The 24,192-nt window shown below is 41.3% G+C and overlaps 1 protein-coding gene across 1 annotated transcript; it reads left to right on the top strand.

Moving 5' to 3' along the window:
• Positions 1–3,405: 3,405 nt before the first annotated feature.
• Positions 3,406–17,011, top strand: LOC149463495 (lipocalin-like). Its single transcript, XM_089675034.1, has 7 exons — positions 3,406–3,564; positions 5,640–5,779; positions 6,454–6,530; positions 6,652–6,765; positions 10,724–10,825; positions 13,528–13,553; positions 16,905–17,011. Exons 1-6 carry the CDS (start codon positions 3,469–3,471, stop codon positions 13,548–13,550), a joined length of 552 nt encoding a protein of 183 aa, XP_089531160.1. The 5' UTR covers positions 3,406–3,468; the 3' UTR covers positions 13,551–13,553; positions 16,905–17,011.
• Positions 17,012–24,192: the final 7,181 nt, after the last annotated feature.

Raw genomic sequence — 24,192 nt, 5'->3', positions numbered from 1 at the left:
ATAATATATATTACATATAAAACATATAAAAATTCATATAAATTCAGTGCTGGGGCAAGGTTACCTGGAACCCAATGCAAAGATGCCAAACTGTGCCTCCAAAATTTTGAGTTGTCACCAAAACAGGAATACAGTGGAAATCTGAAATCTTACAAAAGGGGAAACTAATTCTGGTGACAACCAGGGATTCCCTCACTTTGTATGGATTTCCTCTCACTTCTTGTTTTGGCTACGGAACAGGAAGTGAAATCTCCCCAATGGGATAGAAACTTTATACCCACCCATCTAATATTAAGTAGGTCCCCTTTTGCTGCCGAAACAGCCCTGACCTGTCGAGGCATGGACCCCAATAGACCTCTGAAGGTATGCAACACCAAGCCGGCAGTAGCAGATCCTTTATGTGAAAGTTGCAAGGTGGGACCTCCATGGATTGGACTTGTTTTTCCAGCACATCTCACAGCTGCTTGATTGGACTGAGATCTGGAGAATTTGGAGGCCAAGTCAACATCTCAAACTCATTGTTCCTCAAACCATTCTTGAGCCCTTTTTCCTACTGAAAGAGGCCACATCTATCAGGGAATAACTCCCATACTGCATCCTGTTGTCATTTCTTCCCCGGCTAAACGATTCACACACAGCCATCCACATGATGTAAAAAAAAAAAAATGTGATTCATCAGACCAGACGACCTTTTTCCATTGCTCTATGGTTCAGTTCTGATGCTCACGTGCCCATTATAGGTGCTTTTGGCTGTGAACATGGGAGAGCACAGGCACCCTGACCAGGCTGCAGCTCCGCAGCCCCACATACAACACAAACTTCTGAGTAACAGGTTTACGTGCTGCCTAATATATCCCGCTGACTTTCAGATGCCATTGTAACCAGATAATCAAGGTTGTTCAATTAGCCAGTCAGTGGTCATAATGTCATGGTTCCACATATGCCTTGATATCAGCCTTCTGTAGTCCTCTGCACATCAGGACTTAGACAACAAAGGTCAGCTCAGTAATTTTAGCAAATGCTGTCAGTCTGGCCCAGGAAACATGTCTACAGGTTGGAAAAGCAGAAGGATAACCTCATCAGTGTCATGTTTTACTTTATTATCCAATTGAAGGCTTGGACCGGCCCTGAACTAGGCTGCATCAGGGGCGGACTGACCATTTGGAAACTCGGGCACTGCCCAAGGGCCCGGGGTCAGTAGGGGGCCCCGTGAGATGCCCCTGGTACCTTTTTCATAGACTTTTTTGAGTTTGGGCAAGGACACAGGGGCCCCATGATCCCCTATTGCCCGGGGGCCCCATGAGTTGTCAGTCCGCCCCTGGGCTGCATTACATAATTGCAGTATTATCCAAGAGTTGTCCAGTCCTGGCTAGCCAAAGATGCCTGGATCCCAGAGTTAGAGCCCATCAGCAGGCAGTTTTCATACATTGACTTAGCTGTTAGCGCAGAGTTCTGCTTTAAAAACAAAGTTGAAGGAGAGAGGAGGAGGGGAGAGAGAAGACGAGAGAGAGAGAGAGAGAAGACGAGAGAGAGAGAGAGAGAGAGAAGGCGAGAGAGAGAGAGAGCGAGAGAGAGAGCGAGAGAGAGAGAGAGATAATGGGAGGGAGAGAGAGAGAATGGGAGGGAGAGAGAGGATGAGAGAGAGAGAGAATGAGAGAGCAAGATGGAGAAAATGAGAGAGAGAGAATGCGAGAGAGAGCATGAGAAAGAGGGGGGGAGGGATAGAGAGAGAGTGGGGGGAGAAGGGGAGAGGGAAAGAGAGAAGGAGAGAGAGGGAGAAGGAGAGAGAGAGGAGAGAGAGAGAATGAGAGAGATGAGAGGGAGAGAGAATGAGAGAGAGAGGAGGGGAGAGAGAGAAGGAGAGGGAGAAGGAAAGAGAGAGAGGGGGGGAGAGAGGGGGGAGAGAGAAAGAAGGGGGAGAGAGAAATAAGAGAGAGAGAGAGAGAGAGAGAGAAAAGAGTGATACTAGAAAAAAAATACATCAAATTAACAAAAATTTGATTTGCTTGTATGGTCAAAGAAGTATACATATTACATATAAAACATATAAGAATTCATAAAAATTCAGCGCTGGGGCAAGGTTACCTGGAACCCAATGCAAAGATGCCAAACTGTGCCTCCAAAATTTTGAGTTGTCACCAAAACAGGAATACAGGGGAAATCTGAAATCTTCCAAAAAGGGAAACTAAGTCTGGTGACAACCAGGGATTCCCTCACTTTGGATGGATTTCCTCTCACTTCTTGTTTTGGCTACGGAACAGGAAGTGAAGGGAAATCTCCCCAAAGAGATAGAAATGTCAAAAAAATAGAAAAAAGAAAAAAAAAAGAAAAAAGGGAGCTATAACTCTCCTTTCACTATCCCAAATTATGATCACAGGCACTTCCTTTGCTGGTCACAGGCACCAGGATCTTTATCCTATAATGTGATAGTATGCATAACATATTATGGCAGACTTTCCTGTCAAATGATCCCCTCCTGCGCTGTGCTGTCAATGCTCCCACTGCTCACAGGTACTTCCATCTTCTCCCAATCTTCCCTCCAGATTCATTATGTTCGGTTGTTTGAGTGGCTGGGTCCCAATGACATCACTCCTGAGTATGCGCCTGGGAATCACATGATCACGGCAGATAGGGGTGCAATGAATGTACAATGAGCTGTGCATGCGTGGCTCAGTGTACATTACCATTGACAAGTTCTTCTGTTATACAAACCCTACCTGTCAGCAAATTTTTTTTTTGTGAGTTCAATTTCGCCACAATGGTTCCGCACTGTATCCAAAACTAAATACAAGGTTTTGGCTTTCAACACACATTTATTTAAAAGGAGATAACATTTTAGAGCTAGAACACGCTAATCTTGCTTCATTAGTGATAGGTATGCTTATAAGCTGAGTTTTACACCCACACGCTAATACCTGCATTAAATGTCAGTACATTGTTTGCAGAATAATACACAAGTCTTTCCTTCATTATTCACATACCTTGCCCAGTAAGGGCTCCACTATACATACAAGTATCTAATTTTGTTCTGTGGTTATTGAATTGTGTTCAAAGAACATTACAACAAAAGACAGCGGCTGGAGGCTCAGGCGTCCCGGACATTGCAGTGCCCCAAGGCACAGTCACATCGGTTGTTTATAGAAAATTACAACGTATGGGGATTCTACGCCTTCTCTGTCAATGTGATGCACAGCTGGAAGAGGGCAGAAAAACTGATGACACTTTATTACCCCTCCATCTCCCCATCCCAGCTTCCTCCCCTGATCGCTGGGTACATTCCATAACATTCTCCGTAGGGGGCATGCAGGGGCCGGTGTTCAGACTTGCCAGCACCAGTCCCTGTGGTCATGTGGCATGCTCCCAGCTGTGGGCTTGTCCAGCCAGTCTGTATAAAAGTCACAGCAACCCTGTATCCTCATTACTAACATCAGAAGAGACAGGAGAAGCCTTTGGGACCAATCCAGGACCATGAAGGGACTCATACTCAGCTTAGCCCTCACCACTCTGTATGTCCTGTACGTACAGGCTGATGTCCCCCTCCAGCCGGACTTCCAAGATAACAAAGTAAGTGCTACAACTTTCCAACACATATACCCAGAGCAGCTGAAACATCTTTAAAGGGTTGCTCCACCCAAAACAGATTATTTAGATATGAATGGAGCCAGATGAAATGACTGCTCTAATGAGTTCTCAGGTCTGTCAGGGACTCCAGTGGTTAATCTCCCTGAGTTCCTGGCTCTACCCTCTAGCCCTTGACTTTCCCCTTCTGTGTCCATGCTAACACAAAAAACATACAGAGCATCCAAAAGTCCAACCAGACCCCCAAAGTTTAAAGTTAATGCTTTGCATTTAGTCTTGCTCCTCTTGTCCCTGCATGAAATCTCAATCTTCTTGTGCAGTGTAGGTTATGTTATACAAAAGGTTAACTCCATCCAAAATAAATAATTCAGTTTTTAGTGGGGAACATCTCTGATCATGAAGGTGTCACTTTCACAAAGTTGGACTTGCCAATTATGTATTCTATGCTAAAGCCATTCTAGTAGGGAAGGGTGTTATCAGCAATCAGTTTGGTAATGTTTGCAGCTGGTGGACAGTATTGGAAATCTGGCTGGGATATCTTGAGCCTTCATAAATGATTAGTTCTGGGTTGAGTTTCGACAGGGTAAGTCTCCTTTGTGTTGGCAAAAACAAGTGGATTGGGCTGGGAGCTCCAGTGTGGGCATGCCTTTAAAATTAATATATGAAGATGGTAGGTTATTTAACCTAATAAACCAAAGTTTACCAGTTTACTGTTCTTCAGACTTTAGGGGGGCCGGATTGTGGCCAGCTGGGGTACAAAATGTCCCGAGCCCAGCATCATTGAGAATAAACATAGCCTCAGGGTTGGTGGTCAATAGAAGGAGTAGTGTCCCATCACTGGTATTGGTGGCAGGAATAGTACACCAGAATTGGTATCAGTGAAAGAAATAGTGCCTTATTGTTGGTATCAATGGGAGGAATAGTGCCTCATATTATTGGGGGGGGGGGTAGACTGTCACTCCAATAGCTAGATAAGGGCTAGAAAAGGGCTGCAGTTTGGATACCCCTGATACAAAGGATTGCAGCCCTTTTGCTAAAATTACAGACATAGAAATACAGTAGTTAATCAGTAGTTGTGTAGTACAACCCACATAAGTTCACGTTGCTGTCAAGCTCTCTCATGTTCACCTCTGCTTTACTGTTGGGAGGTGCTCTTTGGCCCACAGAGTATCTGGCAAGTCTATGACTTTGCATAGTAACCAACATTTTTACAGGATTAACTTTTTTTTCAAAAGGTAAGTAACCCACCCTACATGCCTCCACAATGACCCTGGAGCAATAAGTTGAAATAATTACAGATCTCAGATTGCAACATGTCCCACTTTATGTTTCTGTGGTCTACCAATGTCTGGGTGGTGTTTGTAGCCTCTGGGGCTCAGTGCGTGGAGATGGACAGTCTATGAACCTCCATGGGTGGCGCTGGCATGGCCCATGCATGGTGGTGCACAGATGCCTGCTGTTGAGAGTCTGTAAATGCAGTCCAAATAGAGTCTGTGGCAGCATGCAGTTCGAAAAGCTATATCCTCTAGTTCTAGAAAGTGTTCCTTGTGCTTCTATCTGTTGACAGGTGTGTTGGTCAATCATGGGCAGAAGCAAACTGCACTTTCCATCAAGGCAATGTATGAGGCCTTCATAGAGGAGAGAATGAAGCAGATTTGCCCTCCCTCCCCTTAATGTGACTAGGACAAATAGGAAGGTGAATGCGGTATGAAGTATGAGAGGCCATATGGTCCACCTACACCTATGGATGCAGAAATTGCTGCCTACCCTTTAATAGGCTCTGTCCTTGGAATTTATGGACGGTTGGCAACTAGACATGTAGAATACACATATATAATTTATGACCCCTATTTCCCTCAGCTGTCACAGAGAGCTGAAGGAAAATCTTCCCAATGGGGTCACAAACTTGGCCTGGGAAGGCTTTAACCAAACATGGAACAAGTTCTCAAAATCAGGGATCAGACTGGTTTCTCTAGGCTGCTACCCAATATTTGCTCTACTCTTCTTTGCCCTGGTACTGGTTAGTTAGCCTGTGTCTTTTTGCTTTCTTTTGGCTGTAGATTATAGGACAGTGGTATGGCATCGGAGTGGCTTCCAACTCTGCCTGGTTCAAGGATAAGAAGCAGTTCTTGAAGATGTGCACCACTGTTATTACTCCCACTGCTGATGGGAACCTTGACGTTGTGGCCACCTATCCTAAGTAAGTGATCTATCTGTTGGTCAGGGAAGGGAGGGAATTGTGGAGATTATGCAAAAAGTAAATGTTCCCTTTAACAATAATCCCTTTGTCAGCCACAATACTTACTGGTAAAGCTATGGGAAAATAAGAAGCTTGTGATGAAAAAAAAAAATGGGGGTCATTGTTGCTGACCTACAAATTCTAGCTCCCTGCTAGCATTATATGTTTTGAATTGTTGGCCTGGAACAAGCATGCAGTAGATGCTCTGGATCAGAAAAGTTTGAAACAAATGATTCCACCAGGCAAATAGCATTTTCAGAAGGTGATCAGCAGTGGCAGTCCCTGTATTTCTGTCTTGCTGGGTTTTATTTAAAGAAGAGCTATAGGCAAATTTTTTTCTTCCATTTTGGATAAAGCAAAGGAGGATTATAACCCCTGTACGGTTTATTTTTGCCCACTTTGTCCCAATGGGGAGATTTACTTTCACTTCCTGTTCCTAAACAGGAAGCGAGAGGAAATCCCTGCAAAATAAGGAAATCTCTTGGGGACCCCCAAGTCACCAGAACTAGTGTCCCAATTGAAAGATGTTCTCTCTTTTGCTTTTCTGGGGACAACCCATAATTTGGGATTTTATTTTACTTTCAATGATAAAGGGATGATGGTTTAACACCAGATCATGTTTGGTTCTGTTTCAGGCAAGACCGATGTGAAAAGAAGAGCATGACCTACATCAAAACTGAACAGCCTGGCCGTTTCTTGTCCAAGAGCCCACGTAAGTTAATGCCACAGATGCTATTCATTCCATTAAAATGAAAATTGATACCTACTTTGTAGAAACTGGACATCTGCTTTGCTGCATGCAAACAAGATACTTAACTTCTGTTCTCTCTAAGGATACGGCAGTGATCACGTCATCTCAGTGATTGAGACCAACTACAATGAATACACCCTGATGCACACTCTGAAGACCAAGGGTAGTGAGGTCAACACCGTTGTGTCTCTGTTTGGTAAGTACTTATTCACACCTTAACCCTTTGAGGACCAAGGGACGTATTTGTCCCATGTTTTTAATTGCCTGTATCATCTGATTAAGAACTTAAAACGCTTTTTTTTTGGTTTGAGTCAAAATATTAGTTCTTATCAACAAACAACAAATGGATCTAGCTTTTTGCCAATTATTTCATGAAATGGCTTAGTTACAGCAACTGAAGTGTACGAACTTTAAAAACAAAAAAATGATTCTTTTGGTGTTCTGTAATCTAATGGTCCTCAAAGGGTTAAAGTGAACCAGTGCTTAGATCATGCAAAGCAACAGGTTCACTTAGCTGCCCATTTGCCTTCCGAAGAAAATAAAAATGCCCCGTGCAAGCTCTAGGTCAATATGCTTAGAGATTATGCAAGGCTAAGAACCCCCACCCCCTTGTGACAGCACTTGGGTTTCGGAAATTGGCTGCTCAGACACCCAATGTTGTACTGTGAAAAAGAAAAGGTAGTCACATGATCAGCAATACCCAAAAGTGCAAGTATTTTATTTCTTTTTTGGCAGGCAATTTGATGGGTGGGGAAAAAAAAAGGAGGAGAGGAGTATAAGTGAGAGGTAGAGGGCAGGCAAATAAAGGAACAGGTTATGTCAAAAATAATATTTTTTTTCTAATATTTCTTCTTAAGTTATGTTCAATACTAACAATTATAATATTAAGTTATAGATACATTTTACTCAGGTAAATATTAAATACTGAAGGCTTGAATGACAGACAATCCATGACAGAAATGACAAGCCCCTTGCAAGAATGTCAGGTCTAAACTAGCTGGTTGGAAGAGCCTCCCAAAGACACACAGGCAGTGCTGGGCTACCTTATTAGAAAGCCCAGCAGTCTTTTGAAAATGAAAATCATAGATGTATCCTGAAATAAATGTTTATTTGCCCATTGAATATTGTCTTCCAGTAGTTTTCAAAACATAACATAAGTTATAATTTTACCAGCTTCAAAACAGAAAATGACAGAAAACAAATTTCATTAACCAAAAACCTGTTTTGTTTCTCTTTAAAAAGAGTTAAAGTGGCAATAAACTCCGCTACATAATTTTATTTTTTTGGGCCCCCCCCCAGGTGGGTTATGCCATAATGGTCTAGTATGCATGGCATATTAGTACATTATGGCAGACTTACCTGTCAAACTGTGCTCTCCAGGGCTGTGATCGATCCAGCAGGACTCGGGTGCTTTCATCTTCTCCCGGTCTTCCTTCCGTGTTCCGTGCCTTCAGCAGTTTGATAGGTCGGGCTGCGATGACATCACTCAAGCGCATGCACACGGGAGTCACATCGCAGTGGCACAGATCGGGGCTGTAAATATTCGCTGAGCTGTGCATGCGCTGCTCAGTGAACATGACAGCTGACAGGCAGGAGGATGCATTTATGGCAGAAGAGGCCGATAGGATCTCTTCTGTCATAAATACCCTGCCTGTCAGAAAATTTGAAAAAAAGTTAAGTTTACTTCCACTTTAACCTTTTGTTTAAAAAAAAAGAAACAGCAATGTAGAGCTACTAAGCAAAAATAACATTTTCACTTAGGCTCTATGCACACTGTGTTCTTTATCCCTGCTTCACACCGGTGCAACTTGTCATGCGATTTCCAACTGTCAAATCGCATCCTATTTGTGCCTATGGAACCGTTCAATTCAGCGTGACTTCCACTTTGCGGATTTTGAAAAAAGTTCCTGCACTATTTTTGCCAATATCATGGGTGACTTGCATAATCATCTGTGTATGAAGTCGCACTGAAGGCAAGGCAAGCTGCACATGAAATCACACTGACCAGCGGCTTTGAAATCGCGCTACTTCAACTGAAGTAATACAATTTCAAAGTCACACTCATTGTGAACCAGGGCTTAGACACCTGTTCTCCTTACAGGATAAAAGCGGTGGAATAAAAGCAGTTTAGCATGCACGTTTATGCGCATTCATGCATCCGGTGTTGATGCATTCTACTGACCAGAATATTCATTTATTCTGTCCATTAGAATGTATTACCACACAATTATGTGAAGATGCATAAAACGCATCTAGCATTAACGCATGTTTATGTTTTTTTGTTTTTTTTTGCCGTAATGCTCCTTTGTTGTACGTGCAATTGATGATTTTGTTAATGCCTCTAAACACCTGTAAATGCCTGCGTGCATTTGGACACATAGGGGCTGAATAACTAAAACTGGAGAGAGCAGAATCTGCTGCAGCTGTGCATGGGAACCAATCATCTTCTAACTTCAGCTTGTTCAGTTAAGCTTTGACAAAAACCCTGAAAGCGGATTGGTTTCTATGCAGAGCTTCACCAGATTTTGCACTCTCCAGTTTTAGTAAATCAACCCCATAAGCTAACACGGAGGGTCGTTTAAGAGGCAGAACAAAAAAAAAAAAACTATGTGGTGCGGAGTACCGCATGTAATTCGCACAGGAATTGCACCGCATTCCTGTGCGAATTGCATGCAAAATGTCAGTGCGGTGCACTTTGAGCCATACAATTTGTAAGGCTCAAATTGCATCGCATCCACACCAAAAAAGTTCAAGACCTTTTTTTAAATCTGCACCTGAATTGCGTTACATGGGTGTTCTCACCCATGCAAGCAATTTCTGCAATTGTATCATGTTTTGCGATCTGTTTCCAGCTGTCATTAATTTATCATTGACACCCGCACCAGAACGCAATGCGATTGCAATGCGGTGCAGAAAATGCACATAATTCGCAGCGTTTCCCGCACCGCATTGGTGTGAACCCGGGCTTAAGTTACAGTAAATGAAAAATAATTTGTACATCTCCACTATATAATAGACCGGTAATTTACTTCTCATAAATTTTTCTTACTGTGTTCTTCTGCCGCCTTGTAATGTCCTTAGGGAGCTTCCAAACCTCTCCTTTTCCCCTGTTTGTTACATTAGTTGCAGTCATGTGCATGCTCTGTGTACACTACAAATCTGATAGTCCATCTTGGAAGTGAACAAGAGAGGGTGGCTACATTCTTGCATCCAGTTGGATCGTTTCCTAAAAGGAAAATCTGATCAAAGAAAAAAAAAGGAATTTGCAGATTTGAAGGTGGCTGAGGGCAACAGAGGGCACTTTTCAGAGTTAAAAATACATATTGAACATATTGAACAGTTTTTTCTGTGTTCTATGTCACTTTATGTGACAGGACCAAAAAGGGGAATGTGTCCATTCCATTGGGACAGGGGAGAACAGAAATTTCATTTGCAAGCTGAGGTGTACCTACAATTTTTTGTGCTCTAATCACAAAAAGGTATACTATGGAAAAATAAATGAAAATGTAATTAGAATTCCTGCAAAATCTCTAGTTTTGGATAACATGGAGAAGGTACAGATATAACAGCGCTCATTACTTGTCTATCTCCAAGACAGAAGGAGAGAGGGGAACTAAAAGTTGTCCCCAGCACAGGAATAGAAAAGATATCCTCCAATGAGGAGGCCTGTTCCACTGAAATGTGCCAAAGGGATGGTTTATAATTGATGAGATTTCTGCTCGATTCCTGTTGTGTAAAGCTGGCCATAGAGAGATTGAAATTCGGCCAGTTCAGCAGAGACCGGCCAAGTTTTGATCCATCTATGACATTTCCTATTCATGAGAAGTCGATCTAATGAACAACTTCTCATAAATGGGATGGTTGAAAAATTTAACTTTGACCAGTTCAAAGAATTGGTTTAGTTTTCAGCCCACTGGCTGAACAAAAAAAAAAAAAGAAAAAAAAAAACGGAACCACATAAGGCCAACAAAAGGTAAGGGGAAATCTTGGGCACAAAAAATTCCTAAACTCTTATCTAGAATGCTGCTTTAGAAGAAAATGTGCTACTAATGACTAAAATGTGAGGAGCCACTTAAGTAAAAGTGTTGATAAATCAGAGCCATTGTGCCATAGGGCCATTGTGCCTCTCAAATGACTTGTGTCCTTTATTGCAGGCAGAACCCCAAATCTGAGCCTTGAACTCCAAGAGAAATTCAAGCAGACTGCTAAGGAATACGGACTGACTGATGAAAACATCCTCATCCTTCCTCAAACCGGTATTGTCATCGCAACACACCTATCACATTTCAATGTCCCTGCATGTGCTAATCCTCAGTATCTGAGAAGCCAACAGCAACCAATCAGCTTTTGATTTACTGTGGTCACATCAAAGATGATTTATGATTGGCTGCCATAGTATGGGGCTCTTATGACCATATACAGCTCTTATGGCTTCATGACATAAAATACTGTAGCTTTGTTGCTTTAAGGCCTCATTCACACTAGGCGTGTTTACAGCTGCTGTTTTGGGCATCAGGTGTTTTTTTCTACAGCCAGTAAACTCCTCTGCCTGCTAACCTATGTGTTCATGCTCACATAGGCTTTTATCAGCTTTTTTGGCAGAGGCCTTTACAGGCTGGGAAAAAAAACCCAGAACTTAATTTGATGAGTTTTTCAGCTGTAAAAACACTCCAATGCTGCAAAACACAGCTATGCAGGGTTTTTGAGCGTCAAGTTTTTCTGGGAATATAGTTTTACTAAAGTATATAAATAAAATTTAAATAAAAAAAAAAAATAGCTGAAAAACGCTAATGAAAAAAAAAAACACACAAAAAAACAAAACACGACAAAACTTGCGTTTTTAATGCGGCATGCTACAGCTAACACTACTTTTGTAATGTCCAGTATGAATGAGGCCTTACCAGCCAAATTCCTGTTACTTTTGGTGCAAAGTTAGAAAAATGACAGCTTGAATCCAAATAACTGCCAGAGGTTTGGATGGCGGAGTTGAAGCCTGGTGATGCTATTCATAGAAGAGCACAGAAAAGGTATTTTTGCTAATAAACAAACACACTAGCAGACAACTTGTGGTGTCTGTGGTTAGGCTAGACAATTAACTTTAAAAGATTATCATTGTGTATAGCCTGGGTGTCCAACCTTTTTGACTTTCCTGGGCCGCATTGGAAGAAGAGGAATTGTCTTGGGCCACACATAAAATACACTTAACAAAACACATAACAAAAATGAGCTGATAAACAGAAAAAAAATCAGACAGATCACAAGTTAACGATCACTGATATTGATAATGTACCTGTCTGAGAAATTAAACTTCATTTTTTTTTGTAATATTTTTTTAGAGGGCAACATAAAAATAGTGTGATATTTGACACGGTTTCACAAACAAACACATCAATATCTGATTTGATGAATATAGTTTCAATTCTCAGTCCTCATGCACACTGGACATTTTTAAAGCTGCTGTTTTTGGCTTTTGATGTTTTTTTTTTACAGCCAGTAAACCCCCCAGCATGTTATCCTATGTGTCCATGCACACAAAGACTGATCAATGTTTTTTGGCTAGAAAAAAACCCCAGGAATAGTGGGTTTCTAGAGGAGTTTTATAGCTGTAAAAAATCTCTAACAATGAAAAATGCGTCAAAATGCTGATAAATCGTGGTAAATCAGCGTTTTTGGACTTTTTTTGACTAAAAAAACTATTTTTGGTAAAACAAACTCTAAAAGCGCTAAAAAACACAAACACAAAGAAAAGCAACAAAACTCCGCTAAACACTAATACAAAATTCTGAAAAACAAGTTTTTAACATGACTGTACACAGCTAACGTTACCAGCGTTATTAAAATGCCCAGAGTGCATGGAAACGTAATGGTGCTCTTCAGATAGTTTGGTTCTAATTTTGCCCTTCGTGTGCTTCATCCTTGAAAATAGTTGCTCACAAATATAGGTACTGCCGAAAACCGATGACATGACTAAGGAGTGATAGTGAAGAGTGGGATATTTTTCTTTTGCGAAGATAGAAAAACTTATAAAAGTCCAGTAAAGAGACTTCAAAATTTTCTTCGGCAAAAATGTTCATTAACCAGTTCCGAAGTACTGCTACAGGGCGGCACGAGTGTGCAAAATCACGTAAACATACTCGCTCCGCCATTCACGGCTTCGGCTGTCAATCACCCAAAGATCACCGAGTATTACTGACGGGGGAAGAAACCTGTGTATAAACACAGATCTCTCCCATCAGCTCCTGTGCACTGCTTTGTATGGCTCTGCACAGCAGAGACATACAAAGCAGTGTGCTTACAGTGGAAAGCACACACACAGCACGCAGTGAAACAGCACACAGTTAACCCTTTGATTGCCTCACATGTTAACCCCTTCCTGCCCAGTGCCATTAGTACAGTGTCAGTGCTTGATATTAGCACTGATCCCTGTATTGGTGTCACTGGGGATGTCAGTGACATCAAGTCAGTTCCCCACAGTGTCAGAATGCCCACCAAAGCTCTATTTGGGGGAAAAAGGGACACAAATTTAATTTATGTACAGCGTTGCATGACTGTGCAATTGTTAGTTAAAGTAACAGCACTGTAAATGGCCTGGTCAGGATGAGGGGGGGGGGGGGTAAATCCTCTGTAGGGCAAGTGGTTAATGCTTTATGTAAGATCATTGTTTCCACAGTCTTCCTCATAAACCAGCACACCTATCTGGACTTGGCTAGCTTGAGCATCCCTTACAGGATTGCGGGCCGTGCGGCCCATGTTTGCTTCCTTTTTCCACTGCTATTTCCCCTCTGGATTGATCAGCCATGGATCTCATGGATGTATGAGACCATTGCACAATTGGCCCGGAACTGCATGGCAATTATGTGATGTCCACAGCCAGCTTTAAACAGCAAAAATGTCACATGACCAGACAAGATGAGTGCAATCTACACAACACTAAATCCTCTCTGTTTTCTTTCCACAGATAAGTGCATGCCCGAAGCCTAAGAGGTGAGTACATGGGCCACCTTGAAAAATAAAAGGATACCTGTAGATGTGGGAAATGTTACTAATACCCGCTTCAGCTTTACAGCTTTCACCCCCTCTCCACCTTTAGCCTGCTCACTGGACCTCAAAGCAACATAATCAACTCTGTCCATTGAGTAAGCAGATGGCACAGGAAGCTTCAAAAGGTGCCAAGAAACAATAGAATGATCTCCCTGCCTATATAATGCAGCAGAACAAGCAAAACTGTCTGCAAAGCTGCAAAACATTTGCCAGGTAGAACAGTTTATATGCATGTATTACAACAGTGTATTAGTCTGTTTGCCTGGCATTCCAACATGTAAAATGAAGTTACAGTTATTTGGGGTGTAAGGAAGGGTCTATGGACATAGCAGCAGCCAAATGGAAATGGCCTGACAGAGTATGAAATCAGGTATTCTTAAGGACGCCAGTCTATACTTTTCAATGCATTATATTTCCAATACTTAAAAAGTGTTACTAAACCCCAGACACTGGATTCACTATATATACTATAAAAGTGACCACTTTGAAGATGTATCCAAAATGTCACTATATCGCGCCTGATGCAAAAAAAATAAAAAATGAATAATAAAAAATGTGAAAACTTATTGCTGCCACTGTACCTTACTTCAAAATAAATCAAAATATAGGTTTCACATCAATTTAGTGAATACAAGCGGCGCATACACTTCACAGTGTTATAATTGAAACGTTGGTCACTATATCTGGTCTCGCACAGTACACAGAACATGGAAATGCAATTATCTTAGTAAATATAAACTGATAAATACCTTTTCTCATCAGCAGTTAGAACAGTCTTGTGACTTAGCAGTGGCCAGCAGAGCACTGGTTAAAGCTTGTGGGTTGAGTTTTCATTCTCCTGTAGGAGGATGCAGAACCCCTGACCTCTGTCTGAACAGTGCTGATTGGCCCTGTGTTGATCACATGCACTCTCCCAAGAAAAAAAAAAACTCTCTAGCAATACACACCAAACTGAGCATGTGCAGCTTGTCCTTAGCCTCTGTTCTATCAGGAGATATTTGGGAGACACTGTAAGAAGGGTAGTATCAGAGAAGAGAGGATCAAACAGCATTTTTACACAATGTGGAGGATTAACCTTTAGGTTCCACAGTGAATATAACAAGCATGCTTTACTGCATATACAGACTGATTTTACTGTTGTGGGTTTACTAACACTTTAATATAATCTTCTGTACATCTGCCAACTACCTAGTACAAGGGTCTACCTGATTGATTTTTTTATGATATCCTTCATATTACTTAGGTTTAGTATCTCTAAAGAAGATTGTGCAGATATTGTAAGCTTTATGGCTAGAGTTAGATATTTTTATTTTAAGAAATATTTTTTTTTTTATTGAAGTGGAGTCCCAGCAATTTCTAATGTTGGGTTTGAATGGCTAACGCATTGTCAGCTGTGTTCCCACTGTTAAGATAAGTGGTCAATTCATGTCTAAGTGACATTTAGGACATTCCTGTGGGATGAATTTATAGTTTTCACAGTCTGAAGGGCCTTCTCAATATATTCCTTTGGGCAGTCCACTTGGGTTTGACAAGTGTTCCTTGTTCCCCTCTTCATTTGAAATTGCATAGGGACAACACATTTCTCTCAGTTAAAGTATAAGTTCACCTTTGGGAACATGTTTCATATTCCACCCGTTTTTAGGGTTGAACATGTATATTCCCATAGCTACAGCAGCCCCCCCCCCGACAGATAGTACGGGGAGACTTCTCCCCATACCATCTGTCAGATTTGAATACAGCGCGGCCATGTGGGGCTCCTCCCACATGGCCGTGTCATTCATTCACAGACTTCCGTGAATGAATGAACTGCAAGTTCCGGCAGCCTTAGCGGCTGTGGGCTTGTAGTTTTCAATGAACTACCACGGAGCTGTGGAGCTTCCTGTCAGAATATCTGCTTAATCGTACATCCCGTATGACAAGCAGATATTCTGACAGGTCTGCAGGAGACCTGCATGGCATCAGCAATTTACTGATCGCTGGTGCAATGCTTTCTAGGCTCCTGCAGACAAAAATAATAAATGCACATTTTTTTTAACCTGCAAACATTTGTTATTTATTTATTTCAGGTACTTATATAGCTCCGTCAATTTACGAAGCACTTTACATACATGTATTGTACATTCACATCAGTCCCTAACCCTCAAGGGGTGTACAATCTAAGGTCCCTAACTTACATTCACACATACACATACTAGAGCAAATTTAGACAGGAGCAAATTAACATACCAGCATGTCTTTGGAGTGTGGGAGGAAACCGGAGCACCCGGAAAAAACCCACTCTGATCAGGGGTGGACTGACAACTCATGGGGCCCCCGGCAATAGGGGATCATGGGGCCCCTGTTTCTTTGCCCACACTCAAAAAAAGCCTATAAAAAGGTACCAGGGGCATTTCATGGGGCCCCCTACTGACCCCGGGCCCTCGGGCAGTGCCCAAGTGCTCGAATGGACAGTCTGCCCCTGACGCTGATACAGGGAGAACATTCAAACTCCAGGCAGGTGGTGCCGTGGTTGGGGTTCGAACCAGCGACCCTAGTACTGCCAGGTGGAAGTGCTAACCATTAAGCCACTGTGCTGCCCATAAAAAATGTGCATTTATTATTTTTGTCCAACTAATCCTTTAAAGCTGAATTTTGTTTTTTTAATTTGTTTATTTGCATAGATACATTGGTAAAACTTGGACCAATGAAGTATGCATATTCCATGCAATCACTGTGGTAGCAAAGAATCACTGTAGTAGCCGCTGTTACTAGAGTGATGTTTGCTGTCTTCCGGATCGTTTGCCAAGCATCTGCACTGCTGAATAGTAGCCAATAAGGGGTCACTTGCTTGGCACAGGAGACAGTTAGAGAACGCCTTGCATTTTCTCAATGTATACAAAGCATTTTCTGATTTGATGACGTGAAGAGGCGGAGGGGTTATGTCACAATTTGCACCTCCTACAATCAGAACGATTTGCATTCATTAAGAAGAATGCAAGACTTTCTCAGAATGGTGCCCATACCGAACAGGCAACCACTGTGGTTAATATGTAACAGGACAGCTATTTGGATTGCAATTTGGAAGACAGCAAGGATCACTTTAGTAGTGGCAGCTAATACAGTGATTTTCCACTTCTTCAGGGATAGGGCCAGGTATGGAATACACATACATATGTAGGTCCAGCTGGACCAAGGGAACTATGCAAAAAAAATCTTAGAATTCAGCTTTAATAATTGGGCTCCACTGAAAAAGACATGTATGCCTAAATGTTTAGAATTTATATCTTCTCACCTTGTTTGTTTTTTCCCCTTCAGAGTGAAGATGCAGTACCCCAATCTTTCCACTAGATGGCATCCATGTTATAGCTGGGTTTAGCTTTGCTGTGAAAGTCTGCGCACAATAAACTCCTGCATGAATCCCTGATCTGCCTCTTTTCTTATTGGTAGACACCTTATAATGAGCACATTACTCTTACTTCATTTTACGTACAAAGTAAATGGTTTCAGTGAGACAGTGGAAAACATCTACATTTGTTCCACTGCTGCTGGCTGGCAGAATTTTCGTGTTTGGAACTTGATGTTACCAGGGTTTGGAAAAACTGCATCATATCCCATATTCAGAAACTCTTGGGTTAGAGAGGCCAGCAGTGTGGCCCAGATGCAGTTTGCCCCCAGGTAACTGTCTGAGGAAGAGTGCTCCAAGGGTACATCCCAGCCAGTAAGCTGAGATGGGGACAAGAACAGAAGTTTTTTACTTTCTTTATAAAGGCCAGTTCACACCACGTGCAGTGCTTTTTTCTGCATCAAAAAAGCATGGAAAGTAGGTTAAATTGGTTCCAATGGCATAGTCTGCAGGCTGGCAGGATTTCTGTGTTTGGAACTTGAGGTTACCAGGGTTTGGAAAAACTGCATCATATCCCATATTCAGAAACCCATGGGTTAGAGAGGCCAGCAGTGTGGCCCAGATGCAGTTGGCCCCCAGGTAACTGGCTGAGGCAGAGTGCTCCAAGGGTACATCCCAGCCAGTAAGTAGAGATGGGGACAAGAACAGAAGTTTTTCACTTTCTTTATAAGGGCCAGTTCACACCACGTGCAGTGTTTTTTTTCTGCATCAAAAAAGCATGGAAAGTAGGTTAAGTTGGTTCCAATGGCATAGTCCGTTCCAGTGCTTTTCAGTTCCAGAAAAAAAAAACAAAAAAAAAAACCACAAAATTCTGCTTTTTTCTTGCACAGAACTGTACTGGAATGCAGTACAAAGCATCAAAAACTCATCCCAGTACAGTTGAAAAAAAAAGTGTCTGGAATGCATTCAGAAATGCATAAAAATGTGTTATAAAAAAAGTGCATGCAGAATCGTATCTGGAGGGCTTTTTTTGTGCTGTGAACTGGCAATAAAAGATTAATAGTTCTGAAAAAAAAAAAAACCAGATGATTCTAAAAATAATAATCCATTTGGACAATCAACATCCTTTACAAATACATCCACCAATATTCCTACTCCGGTGTAAGAACTGAGATATGTGACCCATAGGTAGCTTTACAATTCTATTGGTATATTTTAGCTGCCATGTTTTAGGCTATAGGAGGGGGTGACACGTAAAATATATGTTATATATCTCTTACAGTTAAATTGGATTAACGCTTCCTTTATATTTATCACATGTTCTCATTCACATAACATAATATATATGTAAACATTTCTGGCAGACCTCTTTATCAGTTGTAAACCAGATTGGCACATTGATTGTTGAAACAAAGGATTATAGATCTAGAAACCAGGCTTTTCCTTTGTATGTCAATAAGGAGAAACTCAATCTGTCCCCACTTTGCAAGTGCAGACAGAGTTTTCTTGTATTTTCAAATTGTTCTGCCTGATGCCTACTCCAAACAAACACCTAAAAAAAAAAAAAAGTCGTAATAAATCCTGCTCCTGTTTGATGAGGCAACTTTGCTGCTACAGCATCTTTGTCTGGGTGAGGGGAATCCTTTAAAATCTCAAATTCAGCCTATCAAAAATTTTTATACTTTTAATTAGGTAAAAGTTAAAAATGGTTTGTTTGGACTTTAACCACTTAAGCTCCAGAAGATTTTACCCCCTTCATGATCAGGCAATTTTTTTGTTATTCGGCACTGCGCTACTTTAATTGGCAATTGTATAATCATGCAACGCTGTACCCAAATTAAAGTTTTAGACATGTTTTCACACAAAAATATAACTTTCACTTGGTGGTATTTGATCACCACTGGGTTTTTAATTTTTTTATTATATAAACGAAAAAAGACAAAAAAGTTTGGGAAAAAAACCCCAATATTTTTTACTTTCTGCTATAAAACATATTCAATTAAAAAAAAATAAATAAAATTTCTTCATAAATTTAGGTCAAAATGTCTTTGTTAGAAAATAATCCCAATAAGTGTATAATAACTGGTTTGTGTGAAAGTTATAGCATCTAACAATAGTATGTATACTGGAGTCTATTTTTTTTATACTAGTAATAGTGGTGATCAGGGACTTCTAGTGGGACTGTGATAGGGCAGTGGGCAGTCTAACACTAACTGACACTTTGAGAGAACTAGCTAACTGCCACTGATATCTCCAGTGACACCAATATTCTCTAGTGATCAATGCTAATAATATATATATGGTCCAGGGGCGGACTGACCATTTGGAAACTCGGGTACTGCCCGAGGGCCCGGGGTCAGTAGGGGGCCCCATGAGATGCCCCTGGTACCTTTTTCATAGGCTTTTTTGAGTTTGGGCAAGGACACAGGGGCCCCATGATCCCCTATTGCCCGAGGGCCCCATGAGTTGTGAGTCCGCCCCTGATACGGTCATTGTAAGAATGACACTGGCTGGGAAGAGGGTTAACATCTTATGGCGATCAAAGGGTTAACCGTTTGCCTAACAATGCGTAATGTGTGTAATATATGTGCTGCTTTTTACAAGAGATTGATTTCTTTACGTTCCCTCAGAACGTACAGAGTCCTCTGTTTGTCATAACCTGGCTCTGGAATGTGATTTGACACAGCTGATCAGCAGGTCCCAGCCATGAATGATTGGCTGGGATCTGCTGACAAATTCCTGCTGTCAAATCACAGGGAAGTAGACAGGCGGGGGGGGGGGGGGGGTGGCGTGTGCACGCCCAAATCCTGGAAATAAGCAGTGATATACAGGTACGTCGTTGTGCCTGGAAGAGCCAAGGCAGGTCGGCAAGCAGTTAATGAGGTCTATGACTTACTGTCTCAGTGATGTTGATCCCCACATTTTCTGCCATCACAGGGATAGAATAGAAGACAAAATTTTTTTTTTTCATTTTGGATAGCATAAGGTTATCTAGTCGTGGAAGGTTTTTTTTTTTTTTGCTATATATGTGTCCCATTGCAGAGATTTCCCTTCACTTCCTGTCCCATAGCCAGAACAGAAAGGGAGAGGAATCCCCCAAAGTGAGGGAATACTTGGGTGTAACCAAAGTCATCAAAACTAGTGGTCCTATTGGAAGATTTCTGCTGACAACCCAAAATTTAGGATTTTTTCACTTTCAATAAGAATAAATTATGACAAATAGAGAGGATGAGTCTTCCTGATGGGGAAAGACAGCAATAAAAACTTGACAGCTGTTCCCATCCCTCTCTATTCTATCCCAAACTAAAGATAAATTGTAAATTGTCATACCTGCCAAAAGATTTGTAATTCTGTTCAGCATGATATCTTTTACAGATGCTGATAGGGTCTGACTTCACTTTTCTCTTCTGCAGTTAAAGAGATACAGTCTGGTCAAGGACCACCCATGGCTATGACTGGACAGTAAATAGGAGCAGTTTCTGAGATGGGAAAAAGGGACATCTATTAGCAAAAGTATTTAGGCATAGGACACCCCCCCCCCCCCGCCACGCCCTCTTACAGGGAGAATGCATACACAAAAAATGATTGGTTAAACCCACAAGTGATTTTTTACCACTACTATTCTTATGTACTGGCTTTTGAAATTTACAAATGTATCAATTTAGAAATTGGATGAACGGTTTAGTACCAGAAAACACTTTTTGATAAATAGTGCATATTACATACAGGTATATACATCAGACCAAATTGAGGGACAAATGAGGAGGAAAAAGGGTCTTTGTTCCAAAAAAAAAGTGACAGTCCCTCCAAATCAGGGAAATTTGGGATCTGTAGTGTTCTCCAGAAAGCACCCTGATTGGCTGCCATAAATTATAAAGAAAAAAAAAAAGGAGTAGATTCTGATTCTATTATTAATTACATTCTTACAGCTACCATCCAATTGCAGAATATCTCAACATTTATTACTCTATAGCAAACTTTTAATGTACCAATAAGGAAGAAATGTATTAGCCCATACGGTAACTACAAGTACATATAAAATGATAAAAACAGACATAATACCGCAGTAAAGTAATTTCATATGACATCCAGCATATGGTGTACAAACCCACGGTCAAATTCTTGTCTTGATCAGCATTGTCCACTTGATGCCATATGACAATATTTTATTGTGCTTTATGTTTTTATTCGGCTTTTGGGAAAAATTATCATGAAGCTGTATGAATAAACATGTTTTTGATCATTTTATAAGTACACTTTTGTTGTGGCTGAATACATTTTTTCCCTATTGATACATTCACAGCCTCAAGTACACTGCAACTGTCAAACGCCTGCTCTGGAACCACTTCTTTTTTTTTTTAAATTCTGCCCCTAAACACCCCTCTGTGTTAGCCTATGTGTCCATGCACACATAGGCATTTAGAGGAGTTTAGAGACAGAGGCATTTAGGAGCAGAAATATGAATGCACCAAAATTGCATTCAGGAGAGGAACTTTTGAGCAGAAAAAAAAAACCGACCTAAATATGTGCAAACACATCTAAATACACGGCTCTTTCAGCTCTTCAGCATTTTTCATTTTAATAGCCAGAATAAATTAATATTCTAGCCAATGAAATAAACAAACACCCAAGTGCTTGAAGCATTTGCAAAACCATGGCCTAGGTGCATTTTTAAAGCTGCATTTCTCCTGCTAGGAGTAAAGTGTTTACAAAGCCCCAGACTGCATGAAGCCTAAAGCAGAACTAAAGGGTATCTGAGCATCACAAACTGGTAACACTACTTAACCTCCCTGGAGGTATTCCTGAGTGTAGCTCGGGGTAAAGTTTCAGTACTACAAGCGGTAACCCCGAGCTACACTCAGGCTTACCATGCGACGCTGCTCTGGGATCTGTTCTTCTTTTACCTTGTCCTGCACTCCCGCGATGTCCCTCCTGCAGTGTCCCCGGCAATGTCCTCCAGTGGATGCCGGCATCTGTCTTCTGAGTTCCGTCCCCTGCAACGTACGGGGACGGAACGGCGGGAAATTAAAAAAATGACATTCACTAAATTCACTAAAATCACATAGTAAAACATTACTGTATCAAACCATTTCACATACATTTTGTCTCTAGTTCTTTGTCCTGTGCCCTGCCTGCATTGTTACTGTTCTTTCTGCCTGCAAACTGAGAAACATCCATGGCGTCCAAAAAGCGTCCCTTTAGGTCAAAAGCGGTTTTAGACCAGCTAGAGAACAGCGATAGTAAATTAGAACCACTTGCAGAATTGAGTGATAATGATTCGTGGGGAAATTCGTCATCAGACACTGAAAACGATTTTGCGACTTTGCTCAGCGATGTGCGAACTTGGCGCTATATTTCAAATTTCAGTGTTTTTGGTTTGATTATATTATTGAATTAAATGTATTATTATTATATTATTATTTTTTATGATTATTTATTAAATTATAATTTATGATTTCGTGTTTCAAATTTTAACATACCCGGGATGTTTACTAGACTCTTGTTCGGACAGATTTCAGTGAGTTATTCCTAAAAATTACAGGCCTACAATAAAAAAAATATATATTTCCATGCAAACAAATGTACCACTTTGAGCACAGAAATACTGACATAATCAGACCACTAGGGAGGTTAATTCATTTTTAACACTCAAAGTCAAGGCACCCATCCATCCATTTAGGTCTCCAAGCTTTATTTTGTCAACAAATAACTTTGAAAAAAAAACCCTAGCATTTCTAGCTGTGGCCTTCTTGAATAAGGGCAGATGCTTTATGTAGCATTTATTTCCTGGAATCCACCTGCTCTTAGCTTTGACATGCAAGCAGGAGGGTGTGCTTAGCTGAAAAAGTCCCTCCTCCAGATGAAAGAAAAGAAAATGCCAATGAAGTCTCCTGGGAGGTACCACATCATTTTGGACTAGGCCAGAAACCAGGAAGCAACTGAAGAAATTTGAAAAAAAAAAACCCCCAAAAAACAAAAATGTTTACCACATGCCCTCAACATGGGGGGGGGGGTGCTTTGGAGTAGATCCAGCCCCCCCCCATGTGAATTAGTATGGGGTACATAGTACCTCTGTGGTTTTTATTTTTTGCGCTATAAAAAGGAAAAAAAAAAAAAGAAGTGACAACTTTGAGGAAAGAAAACAATTTTTCTGACTTTTTGCTATTAAACATGTCGTTTAACATTCATCATAAATTTAGGCCAAAATGTATTCTGCTACATGTCTGCTACATGTCTTTGCTAAAAGAATAATTCCAACACGTGTAAATACAGATATAGATACTGGAATTTTTTTTTTTACTAGTAATGGCGGCGATCAGCGACTTATAGCGGCACTGCAGTGGGCATTCTAACACTGGGGGGGAACTGACTTAGTGTCAGTAACATCCCCAGTGACACCAATACAATGATCAGTGCTAAAAAAAAAAGAAAAAAAGAAAAAAAGCAAAGCACTGACACTGTACTAATGGCACTGGGCAGGAAGGGGTTAACATGAGGGACAATCAAAGGGTTAATTGTGTGCAGGGAGTTTTTTTTTTTTTTTTTACATAGGGGGCGGTGTGTGTGGGCTTCACTGTAAGCACACTGCTCTGGATGGCTGTGCTGTGCAAGTGTTGATGACTCATAAAAGCGATATGCTGCTTAATTTTTCATTATAACATGGCATGATAGAACACCATGCTACTGCTCCTGTGTGAACACCACTGTGTGGTACCATTGTAATATTCATGGCAGGCATTGATGGGGGGTGGGGGGTTATGAGACTTCAGAAATGCTAAATAAATGCTGCATAATGAAAGAGTCATTGGAGGAATTGATATAGTCCCAGTGCATTATTACGGGAGGGGGGGGGGGTTTAGAATAAGGTCTTTAAAAAGGTTCTGCCACTCCCAACTGACCCCTGTCCTCTACCCCACCCAACTTTTTTTTTTGTGTCTTGCATTATACGCACTGCAGAGCTGCTTCTGCCTGTTTGACAGTGGCTGTTCAGAGCCAGGAGAAGGCACCTCCTTGGCTCCGGTCATGTGACACAGAATAGGGTAGGAATTCCCACATTCTGAACTGCTTGCATGTGTAAGTATATCGGCACTAAGGGGTGTCTGTACTTAGTGATCTGTACTAGAGGGGTCTGTAAAAGAAAGACCTGTACTGGGGGGGGGGGGGTAGTCTGTGCGGGGGTCTGTACATAGGGAATAGGCTGGGAAGGGTGGATTCAGAGCTGAGGGGGAATATCTGTCCTGGGAGAATCTGGGGCTGTTG

This window comes from Staurois parvus, unplaced genomic scaffold, assembly GCF_062004578.1.
Source record: "Staurois parvus isolate SC_StPar_1 unplaced genomic scaffold, SC_StPar_1.0 ptg000154l, whole genome shotgun sequence".
NCBI lineage: Eukaryota > Metazoa > Chordata > Amphibia > Anura > Ranidae > Staurois > Staurois parvus.
Note: the sequence above shows the minus strand (reverse complement) of the source record. Positions and strands in the feature narration are given on the sequence as shown.